The sequence below is a fragment of the Dipodomys merriami genome, unplaced genomic scaffold, assembly GCF_024711535.1.
Source record: "Dipodomys merriami isolate MVZ:Mamm:240054 unplaced genomic scaffold, mDipMer1.0.p SCAF_49, whole genome shotgun sequence".
Classification (NCBI taxonomy): Eukaryota; Metazoa; Chordata; class Mammalia; order Rodentia; family Heteromyidae; genus Dipodomys; species Dipodomys merriami.
The window spans coordinates 10,717,571-10,733,751 of record NW_027206057.1 but is presented as its reverse complement, the minus strand read 5'-3'; the positions used below and the strand labels follow the sequence as shown (position 1 = coordinate 10,733,751).

Genomic DNA, 16,181 nt, shown 5'->3' with positions numbered 1-16,181 from the left:
CATAGAGAAAAACTAACACACTCCCAGGGGGCTGGCGGGTTGGCTCTCTCCCAGAGTGGGGTTCAGGGCCCCCAGATGGAGGCGCTGGGGGTTGTTGCTCAGTGGATTGAGGTCTGGGGGAATTTCTCTTTGCCTAAAGAGAGCTTCTTGATGTGACACTCACCTGTTCCAGACAATCTGAAGGCTTTGAGGCTTAGGCAGCAGGAACCATTCTGGAAAGCACATAGAGAAACATTTAAACACACACACACACACACACACACACACCTCAAACAAACCAAAAACCCCCAAAACACAGCCCTCCAATCGGTTGCTAAAAAAAATACTATTAAAATTCTAAATGCTCTTCTTGGCCAGGATAAATGAGGATTCCAATTTTAAGCTAACTAATGATTTTTTTTCTTTCCCATTGTGGGGCTTGAGTTTAGGGCCTGGGCACTGTCCTTGAACCTTTGTACTCAAGGCTAGCATGCTACCACTTGAGCCACAGCTCCACTTCTGGTTTTTGAGAGGTTAACTGGAGTTTCACAGGGATTTTTCTGCTCAGGCTGGCTTTGAGCTATGATCTTCAAATCTCAGCCTCCTGGGTAGCTAGGATTACAGGTGTGAGTCACTGGTGCCTAGTGATTTTTTTTTAATGGCAATATTAACTTGTGATTTTTAAGGTAGACTCTCACGCTGAACTTTTGTGATTCAGTGAAAGGTCACTATTATAGGTTGCATTGTGCGCCCCCCCCCCCCCCAAATCCATATGTTAAAGTTCGAACTGTTAGTACCTAAGAATATGACCTTATGTAGAAATAGGGTCAAGGCAGATATAGTTAATTAAGATCAAGTCAGAAGGGTGGGCCCTGATAAAACCCAACTGGCATCCTCATAAAAAGGGAAAACTTGAAGACAGACTTCTATCAGAGAAGATGATGTGAAGACAAACAAGGAGAAAAGAACCATCTATAAGTCAAAGAGAAAGGCCTGAAACAAATTCTCCCTCACAGCCCTTAGGACCAACTTCATTTGCAGACCCTCTAGAACTGTGAGACTGTAAATTTCTGCTTCTTGAGCCACTCTGTTTATAGTCCTTTGCTCTGGTAGTCATAGCAAATTAACACAGTCAAAATACCCAGTATATTTAACATATACTGTGTGCATAGAGTTGTGTCAAGTGCTAGGGGGATGCAGAGAAATCAAAAGAAAACTTCACCCTTGCAGGGCTTTCAATATTCATCACATGAAAAGTCATGAGATGACTGATAGTACAGAGTCCCAAGGACTCAGTAGTGATAGAAACAAGGAAAGCTAATTTTATATGCCACTATGGTAAAATAGAAGTGAAACCTGGCTTGAATAATCCAAAATAGATGACCATACAAATTGTAATTTTATTTAGAGCCTTCAATAATGTTTATTCACACATATGTGTTTCTATTACTTCTGATATTAGTATCAACCCAAACTAAAATGATGAAAAGGGTAATTTTTCATTCAACAAAATTTCAGTGACTGTCAGGTATAGCTGTATATGCCTGTAATCTCAGCAGAAGAGGATCTTCAGTTCTAGGCTAATCTGGCCAATATAGCAAGGCCCTTTCTCAAAAAGAAACCAACCAATCATGTTTCCCTGCCCAAGAAACAAGAGTAACTAAGTGTCTACTGTATGTGAAGACCATAAGAGAAGCTGTAGCAGACATTAGCTGATGCAGCTTATAAATATCTTCTGCTGGGCGCTGGTGGCTCATGCCTGTAATCCTAGCTCTTCGGGAGGCTGAGATCTGAGGATCACGATAAATTGCCAGCCCAGGCAAGAAAATCTGTGAGACTCTTATCTCCAATTAACCACCAGAAAATCAGAATGGAGCTGTAGTTCAATATGGTAGTGTGCTAGCCTTGAGCAAAAGAGCTCTGGGACAGCACCTAGACCCCGAGTTCAAGCCCTATGATCAACACCAACAAAAAAAATCCCCTCCTTTTTCTTTTGAGATAGGGTCTTGCTACTTCACCCAGGCTGGCCTCCAACTCGCCTTTTGCCTCAGCTTCCTCCTGGCTTAAATTTCCTGCTTTAATTATCCAAATTGACCAAAGTATATATTGATGCTTGTTTAAAGTGTTTCCGCTTTTTGTTTTTCTTAGGCTTGAAATATAATTGTTCTGGTTCTGAAAATCTTCCTATTTCTATATGAAAGGAATGAAGTAAGACTGTTTATCACAACTAAGAATTTAATCATAGAGTCACAAAATCATTTTAAGAACACTGACATATTTATATTGGTATGTGTATAGAAAAAACTAGACTATTGACTAGATAATGATTGTGGTTAAAGGGGCTTACCTTTTATACTTGTATGTTTATTTTCCTAAAATGAATTTTCGTTTTCAGTACTGAGGTTTGAACTCAGAGCCTCACACTTGCTAGTTACACTTAAGCCATGCCTGTAGCCCCAAACACAACTTTTCAGAAATTGCATATGCAGCTGGCCCTCTGTTTCTACAAGTTCTGTATTCATGGATTCCTATCCAAAGTTTCCTATCCAAAAACTCAACCAAGCATTGTTTTTAAATAATCATAATGAACCTGCACAGATTTTTTCTCTCACTATTGCCTAAACAACATATTATAACATCTATGCACATGAATTAGTCATAATAAGTAATGTAGAGATGACTTAAAGTACATGGGAGAGTGTGTTGTTGGTTATACACAAATATTACATCATTTTATATAAAGGCTTTGACTACCTGCAAGTTTTGGTATTTGAGGTGTACTAGAACAAATCTCTGTGGTGCTGAGAGATGCCATTAATATTTTCCAATTTCAAAAATAACTCCAGACAGGGTCAATATGATCAAAGTACATTATATGAACATATGGAAATAGCATGGTGAAAAATCTACTATGTTTTATTTAATACACCGGAATTTTTTTTTTTTTTTTGGTCGGTCGTGGGGCGTGAACTCTGGGCGTGGGCACTGTCCCTCAGCTCTTCAGCTCAAGGCAAGCGCTCTACCACTTGAGCTACAGCGCCACTTCCGGTTTTCTGATGGTTTATTGGAGATAGGAGTCTCACGGTCTCTCCTGCCCGGGCTGGCTTTGAACCTTGATCCTCAGATCTCAGCCTCCTAAGTAGCTAGGATTACAGGCGTGAGCCACCAGCGCCCAGCTACACCGGAATATTTTTTAATTAAGTTTAATTAAAAATTGAAGTTCAGACAGGCATCAGTGGCTCATGCCTGTAATCCAAGCCACTCAAAGGGCTGAGACCTGAGCATTGTGGTTCAGAGCTAACACAGGCAGGAAAGTCTGTGAGATTCTTATCTCCAATTAACCACAGAAAGGCTGAAGCAGTAGAGCTTCAGCTCAAGTGATAAAGTGCCAGCCTTGAGCAAACAAAGCTCAGGGACAACACCCAAACCCTGAGTTCAAGCCTCAGTACCAGTACAAAACAAATAAATAGATAAACAAATACTTAAATGTATGTTGGATTTCTAGTGCTAGAGTTGTGGATAGAGAAATGTGATATCAAAAGAGCCTAAAAGCTGAAATTCCAGGTACAATCAAATATGACCACAAGGCTGGTGATTTCCAGTTCCAGGTGGATACAAAAGGAAGCAGTAGATTAGAGTATCTGGCTTTTTTTTTTTTTTAAAGTATGTTTATTTTCAAACTACTTTCTGCTGCCTATTTCCAGTTCTTCCCTGGGCAAAGAAATTAACATTTCTTCACTCGGCTTACATCCCAAACACTAATCTAGGTAATGAAATCCATTTCAATCTCCCATTTTTCATCTTCCCTTTTTAAGAGTTCTGAACTGTTTTTGGGGGGCCTTTAACATTGGTCTACGATTTCCAGCTTTAGTGTTATTCATATTGGAAGTTAGATTCATTTGAGTACTGACTGAAGCAAGATAACTCTATAGCCTTGGTGACCCTCTGTTTCCTCAACCTAAGCTGTTTCCAAATCTGGGAAATGGGAGCCATTTTCCAGTTGTGGGAAAGAGAACATATAATTAAGCATTTGGCTCAAAAATATTAGTCCCATTCCTTTGCGTCCTATTGTCCTTCCTCCCTGTTTCTGCAGAGGTAGCAAGGTCTAAATAGGAGGCTCTGGAGGAGAGCTGGTTATTAGCTTCACCTGCAGAGCTTTTAAAAGCAAGCAGCCCTGGCTCCACCCCCCAGAGAGTCTGATTTAACTAGTCTGGTAGGGTCCAGGCATTGGTTAGTTGTTGTGCTGTTATTATGTCTTTAATGGTCTCCAGATGTCTCTGGTGAGGCTGAGACGGAGGATTGCTGGTCTTGCCAAGAAGGCACTCACCAGCAACTCGACATGCTCCCCTGAACTTCAGTTCCTCATTTGCAATCATTCAAGTGAGGCTGCTGAGAGAATTCCATTAATCAACATATACAAAAATGGCATTGCTGAACCTAGTATCTGACGCATACTTGATATGTTGTTCCAGGATATGAAAGAGGAAATGTGACAAGGGAGAAATCAGCTCTCATAAATGCTACCAAATAAAACAAAACAAAAGGATGACCTGTAAGACTTGTTCTAGGATCCCAGGAGTAACAACATTTTGAACTTGAGGTCCATGTCCTGTGTAGATGGATAGTAAGATTCACCCCACATCTGTTTTGTAGCTGTATTAGCCGAGATAGAGCAACTGATGTGGCCCAGGTCAGTTAGGGAGATGCTAGGGAGCTCAGCCAAAACTGATCTGTGGTCTGCCCTCAAATTCAGGCAGATAACCAATTGCTGAATGACCTTGTATCTCTCCCATCGATTTTTCCCAGTAGTTAAGATGCAGGCAATCAATGTGAGAATAATCCACAAGCAGATAGGCATTTCACACAACACCCTTTCAAGAGGAGACTGTTTCTCTGGCTTCAATAGCCTCTAAAAATAATAGGCCTTGAGGTAGCTTGTTTTCCTGCTCTTTCCAAAGACAGTAGTAAATCATTTTTCCTCTATCTCTTCCCTCTACAGTTCTCTTTAGAAGATGTCTCATTTAAGTTCAATTGGGATTTGGGAAAGGAAAAGCAAAGGAAACTTGCAAAAGAAACTAATAAAAGCAGCATATTTAAATTTCTAAAGTAAATGGAGTAAAGTTAAAATGAGAACTGCGTTGCTATAGCAAATGATAATCCATTTTTTCATACATGTTTAATAGAACTCATTTCACAATTCACTCCAGTTTAAGAATCTTAGTCAACAGAGAATTGTTGGCTGGTTGATTAAACATCACTGGGGCATTCTGAGTCTCAGCTCAGGGTAAAACATTTTCCAGTTACTATAGTCTTGCCACAGCTGCCCTAGGGTTATCTTATAGTGTGGTCTACTGAACTATACCTCTGGAATTTCCTGAATACAATACATTCTTGAGATACCATATATTTATATAGTTGATAATGTTGTTAGCCTTGTTTCACTATCTCAAGCAGTAACTTTAAAAGTGTACCACACACATTTGTAGTTTCTTTTCTCCTTCCTGTGCCTCACCCAACCCAAATGCTAGCCCCCTATGTCTCCAAACTGCTGATCAGAAGCTTCTTTAGACTTTGGCTCCAAGGGTCTTGACAAGACTTTATGTTTCTCGGTGCGCATCATTAGCACTTTGGAACGTAGTGTTCTCAGGGACCAGGCTCCTTGGCATTTGAAGCTGGCCTTCCAACTCAGATTTGTGGCCTGTCACTTTTGTAACCCTGCATCACCCAAAACTTTCTGTTGTTCTGAGACATTATCCTTAGAAACCTGTTTCTCAGGCTCAGAAGAGGAAGGAGAGACTAGACATCACTCCTGGAGAATGGAGAGTGAAGAGAGAGGACATAGCCTCTTATAGGGAGCACCATGGTTAATGTCTGTCTACCAAAGGGTGTCTGACTTTAGTCAGGCTTTTTAGTGTTAATCATATTTAATGATACATCATTTAACATTTGTCACTTTCTTGTAGGCTCTGTAAGTATTCTAGGGCCACCGCAGGTGGGCCCTTAAGAATAACACTAAGAATACACACAACTGGCACAAAATAGTATTCTGTGATATTGTTGTTATGATTGTTTGTTTTTCTGCAGTCTATCTGGCTGTTCCTTCTTAGCGTCTGAAGATTCATTTGGGAGGATGATTATTTTTTTGGAGTGGAGGGAGGGGACGGGTGTTAATACTGATCCTGCAGGATTCAGTACTGTCTTTTCTTCTTTCTCTATACCCTTCCTTGGGGGATTAAATTCATAGCTGGGGCTTTGGTGCTAACTTTAAACAAATTACTCCCAATTCTGTATTTCTAGATTAGAACCTTATAATCACAAGCTGTACTTCAAAATTGCTTTTCTTATATTTCCATCTGACTCCAAATGAAAGACCTTATAGTAATGACTATACTATTACCTTCCCCATAAATTGATTCCTTTCCTTTTTTATTTATTGAAGTAAATGGTGCTACCTTACCCAGGAAAATCTAATCAGTTATAACTTCTCATGGACTTTTCCTTGTAGATGCTTTAGATTTACCTTCTCCTCTCCTTCCTCATTATTACTGCTCTAGTGGAGACATCCTAATTAGGTTGTCTCCAATATAAAGTGTTGCCACATTGCTTCCAGTCTCTACCACCAATTCAATTCTGCATATAGTCTTCTAGACAATTTTTTCTAAAAGTTAAATCATTTCCTTATTTATTTATTTATTTTTTGGGGGGTCCAGTCGTGGGGCCTGAACTCTGGGCCTGGGCGCTGTCCCTCAGCTCTTCAGCTCAAGGCTAGAGCCCTTATCACTTGAGTCACAGCACAACTTTTAGCTTTTTTCTTTTTTGCTTATGTGGTGCTGAGGAATCGAACCCAGGGCCTCATGCATGCAAGGCAAGTGCTCTAACACTGAGCCACCTTCCCAGCCCTCATTTCCCTATTTAAAAACCATCTGATGTCTTCTCTTGGCTAGTAGGACAATTTCCAAACCCTTAGGAGGATGACCTGGCACTTGTCAATGTGGTCCTTGTTCACAATTCCAGCATTTTCTCCAGAGATGGCTCTCCGTCAAGTCAATATTCTAAATGCCCTGTACAATCAATGTGATTGATTGATTAGCAGATACTTAGTTTTTCTACTCTTCTGCATGTAATTCCTTTATTTGGGACATCCTTTTCCTCTTGCTCACCTGGAGAAAGCCATCTTCCTCCAGTTAATCTTTCTCTGAGTCATTGTGGAGATTCCGTTTATGTCTTGTTCTCTCAAAACCATCCCCAAGTTCCCAAAGTCAAGGGCAACTTCCACCAAGGTCCCTAAAGGTCTTCTGGGATGCTGTTATAATATATTTTTCAGACTGTGTGACTGAATTATTTTTCCATCTAGACTATATTGGTTGAGAGCAGGAATCCATGCTAGATTTCTCTTTTAATTCTCTAGTTCTAGAACTTAACATTTAATGAATGTTTGTTGAATGAGTGAGAAAAGTTGATGTTTGAATAAAAAATAAAAATAACACAAATTTACTACATACACCTTACTCTTAAAATGTTAGGTAACTCAAGAGATCCCACTTGTGTCCGTCCATCTCTTTTACAGAGCTGGCATAAGACACTGGTCCTGACAGTGGAACACAGCCCTGCCTCTGCTTTGAGCCGTTCCCTGGCATGTGCTACCTCTGGGAACTGGGAAAGTCCATTGAAGGATTTTCCTTTGTTTTTAATTTTTTTAAACACTTAAAGAGCATTTATTTAATTTTAATTGACAAATAGGCAGAGTTTCCTATTAGAAAGCAAGATTTTAGCTACTTCCCTCACACTTTTTCCTCATCTTAATTACTTTAAGATCATCTACTCCCCCTCTATAAAAACTAATAATTGCCACCAAATAAATTAAAGATGAGCAAACTAAAAATAAATATGGAAACTAGAAGAAACTATTAATGAAGATCAAAGTGGGCTGTGTATCTAAATTAATTTCACTGACTGATGCAGGGGATGGGTTAATAAAGATGTTAATAGGACCTCCCCAGGAGCTTGCGGCAGTGCTGTCCAATGACACAGTAATGAGCCCCGTCGCAGTTTATACATTCTGTGATTGCTGGTGGCTTCATTAGCTGTAGCAAGGGAGGAATGCTGGGGTCCCAGGGCAGCGCTGATGTCACAATCCACAAACACATTTCCAAGTGCACAGACTGGAAAATAAAGTCTGTGAAAAGACAAAGTAATTTGGAATTGGACTTGGAAAAATATCATTCTCTTGTCTCCAATGTATGGCATTGGTTAAATGACCAAATCACTGTATTTGCTGCTTGATTAGTTAAGGTGACGTGGAATTTTATTTTATTTATTTATTTTTTTTCGGCCGTGGGGCTTGAACTCTGGGCCTGGGCGCTGTCCCTCAGCTCTTACAGCTCAAGGCGAGCGCTCTACCACTTGAGCTACAGCGCCACTTCCAGTTTTCTGGTGGTTTATTGGAGATAGGAGTCTCATGGTCTTTCCTGCCCGGGCTGGCTTTGAACCGCGATCCTCAGATCTCAGCCTCCTGAGTAGCTAGGATTACAGGCGTGAGCCACCAGCGCCCAGCGGTGATGTGGAATTTTGCTATGAGCACTACTTTGAAGCCCAACAGGTATAGATAGTCTGAGTCACTCCCTTACTGGCTGGGTGACTCGAGAACACACACACACACACACACACACACACACACACACCTGCACATATGTGTGTATGTATATATCTTTTTCTCTATAGATATTTCTAGAGGCAGAGCTAGATGTCTCAAACTTAGTTTCAACTCTCCTGAGTGAAGAGTAGATATTCATATTGTATCTATCATAAGATAGATGTGACTTCAAGTAAACTGCTATAGGCAAAGTGACTCTAACAGGTAGTGCTCAAGGAATTGTAATTATTACCTGGAGGCATAGTGCTTAGACATCTAGAGCAGTTTAGGTGTGGGAAACAGTAGGGACCCCTGGAAACCACTTAGGTATTTGAAAACAGAGTCATTTCTTACAATGTGGGAATCTAAGGAATATTTAGGCCCAAACAAGCAAAATGATAAGTAAATTCTGGTGCCATAGGGCATGTCTGATGTCTAGGAGGCCAAGATTTCTAAGGAGCTAAATATAAAGAAACAGAGGTAGCATCAGTATTCCCACACCTGTCATTGGGCCTGCACCACAGTGAGCCACTGAGTAGCTGAACTACTATACTACATTTCAAAAAAAAGAAAAAGAAAAGAAAGAAGAAAGAAAGAAAGAAAGAAAGAAAGAAAGAAAGAAAGAAAGAAAGAAAGAAAGAAAGAAAGAAAGAAAAGGATGAAGGAAGGAAGGAAGAAAGGAAGAAAGAAAAGAAAGGTAGGAAGGCTAACTTTGAGCATCTACTAAAAGCTAGGCAACCATAGCTGGGTGCCAGTGGCTCATACCTGTAATCCTAGCTACTCAGGAAGCTGAGATGAAGATCACAGTTAGAAACTTGTCTGGGACAGAAAAGTTCATGAGACTCTTATCTCTAGTTAATCACCAAAAAGCTGGAAGTAGAGCCCTAGTCTTAAGCAAAAACGTTCAAGGACAGTGTGCAGGCCCAGTGTTCAAGCCCCATGACTGACCAAGCAGTGGATGCCCTTAATTAATGCCTCTCTTACCGTTTTTTTCCCCAAGTGTAATCCACCAAATAACTCCTTCAGCTAATGTAATCAAGTTGATAGTGAAGTAGGCACTATCTATGATTATGTTCACAGAAGACACAGAGATTTGCTCAGAATCCTTTGAGCCAAAGCATAATAGTTCCTTAACATCCCAATGGGGAAAAGGCTGATTTTAGATTTCATTCTTCCCCTGTTCCTTAGTGGTACAAGGCCTTCACACTGGATGTAAAGTCAAAACAAAACATTCCAAGAGTGAGACTTCACATTGATCCATTGCTCTAGAGCCACTATTCCAGCCTTGTTATTTCTTGCTTCCACCTGGTGGCCGAAAGTTGAAAAAGCAAGCACGCCAAAAATCAACTGGGCATGGGCAGGACCCGTGGGCCCTCTGTGGGCCCTCTGAGCCCCTCTGGTGGGGCTTTTTGTACTGTTTTCCCGCCTTTTGATTCCCTCCAGCTTTCTCTAGTGGAAAAGTCATGTGAGATGTTCTTTCCTGGGACAGAAAGGACTGGGATAATCCCAGATGCTTCCCTGCAGCTGAACTCATGTCACCAATCAGGCATGATTTTCAGCAGATATTTCTTAAAAAGTTGGAAGTCCTCTGTGGACGCGATTCCTTCTCTATGGGAACAGGCATCAAAGAGACAGGAGTAAAATGCTTTGCACGCACATCAGGAACTAATTGCCAATTTGGCAAATGCATTGACTAATGTCATGCACTGTTATTTCTAAATCCTCTCCTGTCCTTGACCCCCAGTATCTTGATGTAAACTTGGAACCATTAGTGGAGTAGGATAAACTCTTCTGGTGCCTCAAATGGAATTGAGAGGGATTTAAACTCAGCGCTTTTGAGCGGTGGAATGAACTCAGCAGTACATTAATGCTAGGATTTGAGCTCACGCAGCGTGAGCGCTTTCAAAAACCGTGTTTAAGGAAGCAAACAGAGCCACGACAGACCCTTTCAGGAGAGCAAAAGAAGTTTGAAGAAACAATCAATGACACGTTAAACTCCACAACTGGGCTGCAATCATGTGGGCAAAAAAAAAAAAAAAGGTTCTCTTTATCACAGGATCTTTGCATCTAATGAGATGGTGACTGGACACCTCCAGTGGAGTAAGGCTCCCGTTTACTTTAGCTGAGACATGTCCAAATATTTAGCTGATTCTCTGAAAAGCCCTACATGATTCTGTAGCAAATGGGTTTTTAAGGTATGATCTTATCAGCTCTCCATTGCCTTTGGGAAACCTATTTAAAGGGGATTTAGAAAAAGAAAAATCAGAAATATATTGTGCTCAACAGCACACATGTTTAACTTTTTTGTTCCCTCCAGAACTTTTTGTTTTGTTTTGTTTGTGCCAGTCTTGGAGGTCAAACTCAGCGCCTGGGCACTGTCCCTGAGCTCTTTTTGCTCAAGGCTAGCGTTCTACCATTTGAGCCACAGCTCCACTTCTGGCTTTCTGGTAGTTGATTGGAGGTAAGAGTCTCAGGCATTTGAACCTCAATCTTCAGAGCTCAGCCTCTTAAGAAGCTAGGATTATAGGCATGAGCCCCTGACACTGTCTTCAGCTTAACTATTTTAATGGTCTTCAGATACCAAGTTTAGGACCAATACCTTGCCAGTTGATAGTTTATCTTCCTTGGATCTAGCTACTGCATTTACAATTGTCTTTCCTCAGAGTTCCAATGGTGAACCCCACATGGTGGTTAGACATGTCCTCTGCTTAGTTGGTCCCTAAATGTCTGAGGCTCAGATGGTAGTTGCCCTAAATGTATTTTCTTGGGAACAGACAGTGAAGATAAGAAGGCTGAAGGAAGTATTTCTATAGTAATCCACTATTTAAATTCCCACAACTTCCTGTCCTAGCAAATCTCAGCCAAGGTGAACGTCAGTTTGCTCGAAGCTTCTAGGATCTTCTGTGCTATGAACCCACTCCATCCTAGTTGGCCATGAAATGGAACTTTAACCTTTTCAAGCTCTCGGAATAGTCGAACCTCCTCCAAGGTTTTTCGGCTTGCTTCCTAGGGTAGTTTACCAAGGCTCACCAAAATTTTCCCCTCCCTCACCTCAGCAGGTCAGCACAGCCCCGGTCCCTAGGCGGTTTGATTAATGGGTCTTGGTTAATTGTGTGAAAGATGGCAGCCCTTTTGCAAGTGTGACCAGTTTATTGTTCAGCCAATCACAGGCATCTCAGTTAGCATGTAAAAAGGGGGAGTGATTCGGAGGGGGGAAGGGGAGTGTTCTGGCAACTAAGTCAAAGGAGCATTTTGGGGGGTCACAGAGCAACACCCACTTGTTTGAGGGTATGTTACTATGCTCTGCTAAACCTGTAAACCACATGCTCAAAGCACTTTTTTTTTCTCTTCCCTCTGTTTTCAAGCTTTTTTTCTCCCTCCCCTCCATAGTGCAAGCAAGCAAGACACTGGCTACTCTATGGATGGAGTTCACGTCCCAGGGTTTTTAATATTTCACTTTTATATTTCAGTTAGAGAATGATCCTGCTGAGAGTCTGGGAATCTGGGCTCGTCAGAACCCCTCACTGACACTTGGATATATTGCTCTGAAAGCTATCCCAGGAGAAAAGATTAAACAAAAAAAAGCCTACTTTTCAAAGCCTACTTCTCAATCTGCCCACATCAAAATAAGACAACTGGCCCTTTGAAGTAGAGGACACAGTTCTCAGACAGTTTGCTTCAAGTGGGGAATGAAGGGGAAGGAAAGAAAGGAGGGAAGGAAGGAAGGAAGGAAGGAAGGAAGGAAGGAAGGAAGGAAGGAAGGAAGGAAGGAAGGAGACAGATTTTAAAATGATACACCACTCTCACCATCCTAGGTTTAATCGGACACAAAAGTCTGCATTGATGGCTAGAAATCTGCAGCCTGCTCAGCAGAGCACCAAGAAAACTGGTAACGCGTGGGAGAAGCCTGACAGTAGAGTTAGCACTGGGTGATTTCTTTTTGTTTCTTTTTTCTTTTTTGGGGGGGTGGGGGTGGGGTGGGGTGTCCTGGGGTGTGAACTCAGGGTCTAGGTGCTGTCTCTGCTGAGCTTTTTTTTTTTTTTTTTTTTTTTTTTTTTTTTTTTTTGTCAGTCATGGGGCTTGAACTCCAGGCTTGGACGCTGTCCCTGACTCTTCAGCTCAAGGCTAGCACTCTACCGCATGAGCCACAGTGCCACTTCCAGTTTTCTGGTGGTTTATTGGAGATAAGAGTCTCATGGACTTTCCTGCCCAGGCTGGCTTTGAACCCTGATCCTCAGATCTCAGCCTCCTGATTAGCTAGGGTTATAGGTGTGAGCCATCTGTGCCTGGCTTCTGAGCTTCTTTTGATCAAGGCTAGCACTCTATCACCCCATTACCAGCGTTCTCTAAGTACTGAATTGGAGATAAGAATCTCTTAGACTTTCCTGCCCAGGCTTCAACCTGTGATCCTCAGATCTCAGCCTCCTGAGTAGCTAGGATTACAGGTGTGAGCCACCAGCACCAGCTGTCCATGAGCTTTTGTGCTCAAGACTAGTGCTCTCCCACTTAAGCTCTACTTCCAGATATTTTTTGTGGTTTATTGGAGATAAAAATCTCATGGACTTTCCTGCCTAGGATGGCTTTAGAGAGTTATCCTCAGATCTCAGCCTCCTGAGTAACTAGTATTACATGTGTGAGCCTCTGGTGCCCAGCTAGCACTGGGTGATTTTTAAAACCTGTAGGAACAGAGCCTGTATTGTTTTTGCAGACATAGTCTAGACAAAGCCTAGAAATGGTGGAGTGGATGTTGATGGGCTTTGATAGTTTTCCTATGCCCAGAGCAATGGGGCTTCCTCAAACTGGTTGGATAAAGATATGTAAGGAACTAAACAGCACAGAACAATCCAATTTTTAAGATGGGCAAATGAATAGACATTTCTCCAAAAGCATACATATGGCCACTAAGTACATGAAAAATGTTCAGTATCACTAATCATCAAAAAATGCAAATCAAAACCATAATTAGCTGTCACCTAGGTAGTTAGAATGGATTTTATTTTAAAAAAGACAAAAATGATAAGTACTCGCAAGAATGAGGAAAGGGGGGAAGTCTCATATATACTGGTGGGGATGTAAATTAGCACAGGCATTAAAGAAAACAGTTGGGTGGTTCTTCAAAAAAGCTAGGATTAATCCTGGAGTAAGTGGCTTATGCCTGTAATCCTAGCTACTCAGGAAAGTGAGATCTGAGGATTATAGTTCAAAGCCAGGTTAGGCAAGAAAGTCCATGATATTTTTTTCCTCTAATTAACTACCAAAAAAAAAAAGTTAGAAGTGGACCTGTGGTTCAAGTGGTAGTGTACTAACTCTGAGCAAAAGAGCTCAGGGACAGTGTCTAGGTTCAAGCCCCAGGACCTGAACAGAACGAAACCCAAAACAACAACAAAAGAAATCCCAAATACTAAAACTAGAATTATGCTATGATCCTCCAATCCCACTACTGCATATGTAGCCAAAGAAACAAAACCAGCATACCATATAGACATCTGCACTTACTTGTCTACAGTAGTACCACAATAACTAAGACATGGAATCCATCTAGATATCCATTAACAGAAGAAGATGAAGAACTGTGATACAGCCAGGCATCAGTGGCTCATGCCTATACTCCTAGCTACTCATGAAGCTCCAAAGTCAGCCCAACCAGGAAGGTCCATAAGACTTATCTCCAATCAACTACCAAAAAAGCCCAAAGTGGAGCTGTAGTTCAAATGATAGTTCAGGGACAGCACTCAGGCCCTGAGTTCAAGCCCCAGGACTGGCATACATATGCACACACACACACACACACACACACACACACACACACGAAAAGAAAACATGATACACACAGAAATACTATTTAGTCATAGAAAAATGAAATTCTATCATTTGCAGTAATGTGGATGGAACTGGGATAAGTCAGTGAAGTGAATCAGGCACAGAAATAAACACAAATTTTGATGTGTGAAAGCTAAAAAACTTGGTCTCCTAGAAGTAGAGGAGAGAGTTGTGGTTATCAGCATCTGGAAAGTGTGAGGAGGAGAGCAGGTCAAAGAAGATGTTTAATGGGTACAGAGGAAGTTAGAAGGAATAATTCATTTCTGGGCGGAGGTGTAGAGTGGTAGAGTGCATTCTTAGGACATTCAAGATGCTGGATTCAGTTTCAGCATTGCAAAAAAAAGGTATCAAGAGGAATAATTTCTCATGTTCTATAGCTCAGCAGGATAACTTCAATTGGTAACAACTAACTGAACATTTCAGAATAACTATTAGATCACTGGGATATAGTTGAGTGGATGAGCACTTGCCTAGCACATGTGAGGCCCTGGGTTCAATCCTCAACATCCCCAAAACAAAAACAACAAAATAGCAAATGGAGAGGATTTCTAATGCTCCCAGCACAGAGGAATAATATGCTAACTGATTTGGTTATTACACATTACATATACGGACTGAAATATGACACTGTACTCTATAAATATGTACAATTATATGTTAGTTTTTAAATGTACAATTACATTACATTAATGTCCAATGTCCAATGTTAATTGTGCTGGCTGAATGTGAAGTTGGGAGCTTTATTACTACTTGGAATGAGAAGGACAGGAATGGAATCTTGTCCAGAATGGTGTTAGCATAGTTCTCCTCTATGACAATTTTCTGGCTCCCATCACCTCTTCTGTTCCCCTTAAATGATTAAAGTTCAAGTGTGTAGCAGCAGCAGCAGCAGCAACTCTGAAATGGGGGTAGGGGAAGCTCAAAAGGGACTTACTGATTCATATAAAGGGAGGCTCCTGGAAGAGATCTTGATGACCCATTAAGACAGTGCTTAGGCTTGAGTTATTAATATAGTCTGATATTGAGCCCAAGATATGCCAGACGCTGAAGATTTGCAGCAGCAGGGTTAGACATCTTGGCTGTGGCTAAAGTTACAACTCCCTTCTTTCCATAAGCTTAGCCTCACCCATAGTCTTGAGCTTCCCAAGCCAATGGAAGCCGCACTCACAAATGAGTACCCAGGTAACAAGGAGAGTGGGTACAAGAGTAGAGAGTCCAAACCCAAGTTCTAGAGACCCACAAACATAGCACATCCTTCTGTGTTGCGCTACACCCTGTGTAGCACCTAGCAGGTAATTGCTTAGAAAAGTTGACTTCTCTGAATTAAACACTTACTAGAAAAATAACACGAAATGTGAGCCTTCTTGGTGCTAAGCCTGGAGAATTTCTTTGTAAATAAAAATGGCATATTGCTTGGACTTGGCAGAACAATGAAAAATGTAGAAATTTTCTATTTTATTGGAGCCTTGTTACCCTATTTCACACAGAAGTTACAGGGAAACATTTCGGCTAAGTTTCTGTTATTTTCATCAAGATGTTCTATGATTGCCAGGACCTACTTAAAATCCAAATGGGTGAAGTTTGGGAAAACAGCATATGATAATCATGGAAGCTTCATATTTACAGCATCTAGAATGTTTCCTGTGACCCTAAATTTTTGTTCCCATAGGTGGTAGGAAAGTGAGGAAAGTAAAAGGACCAATGTTTACCTGGATGGAGAATTGGGTGGAGGGGAAAAAGCATAGGCAGG

At 41.2% G+C, this 16,181-nt stretch overlaps 1 protein-coding gene across 1 annotated transcript in view; it reads right to left on the bottom strand.

Moving 5' to 3' along the window:
• Nucleotides 1-16,181, bottom strand: part of Cdk15 (cyclin dependent kinase 15) — an 87,572-nt gene that overhangs the window by 21,759 nt on the left and 49,632 nt on the right. Inside the window, exon 11 of the mRNA XM_069995854.1 lies at nt 164-212. Within this exon, the coding sequence (XP_069851955.1) occupies nt 164-212 (49 nt within the window). The remainder of the gene's footprint in view (nt 1-163; nt 213-16,181) is intronic.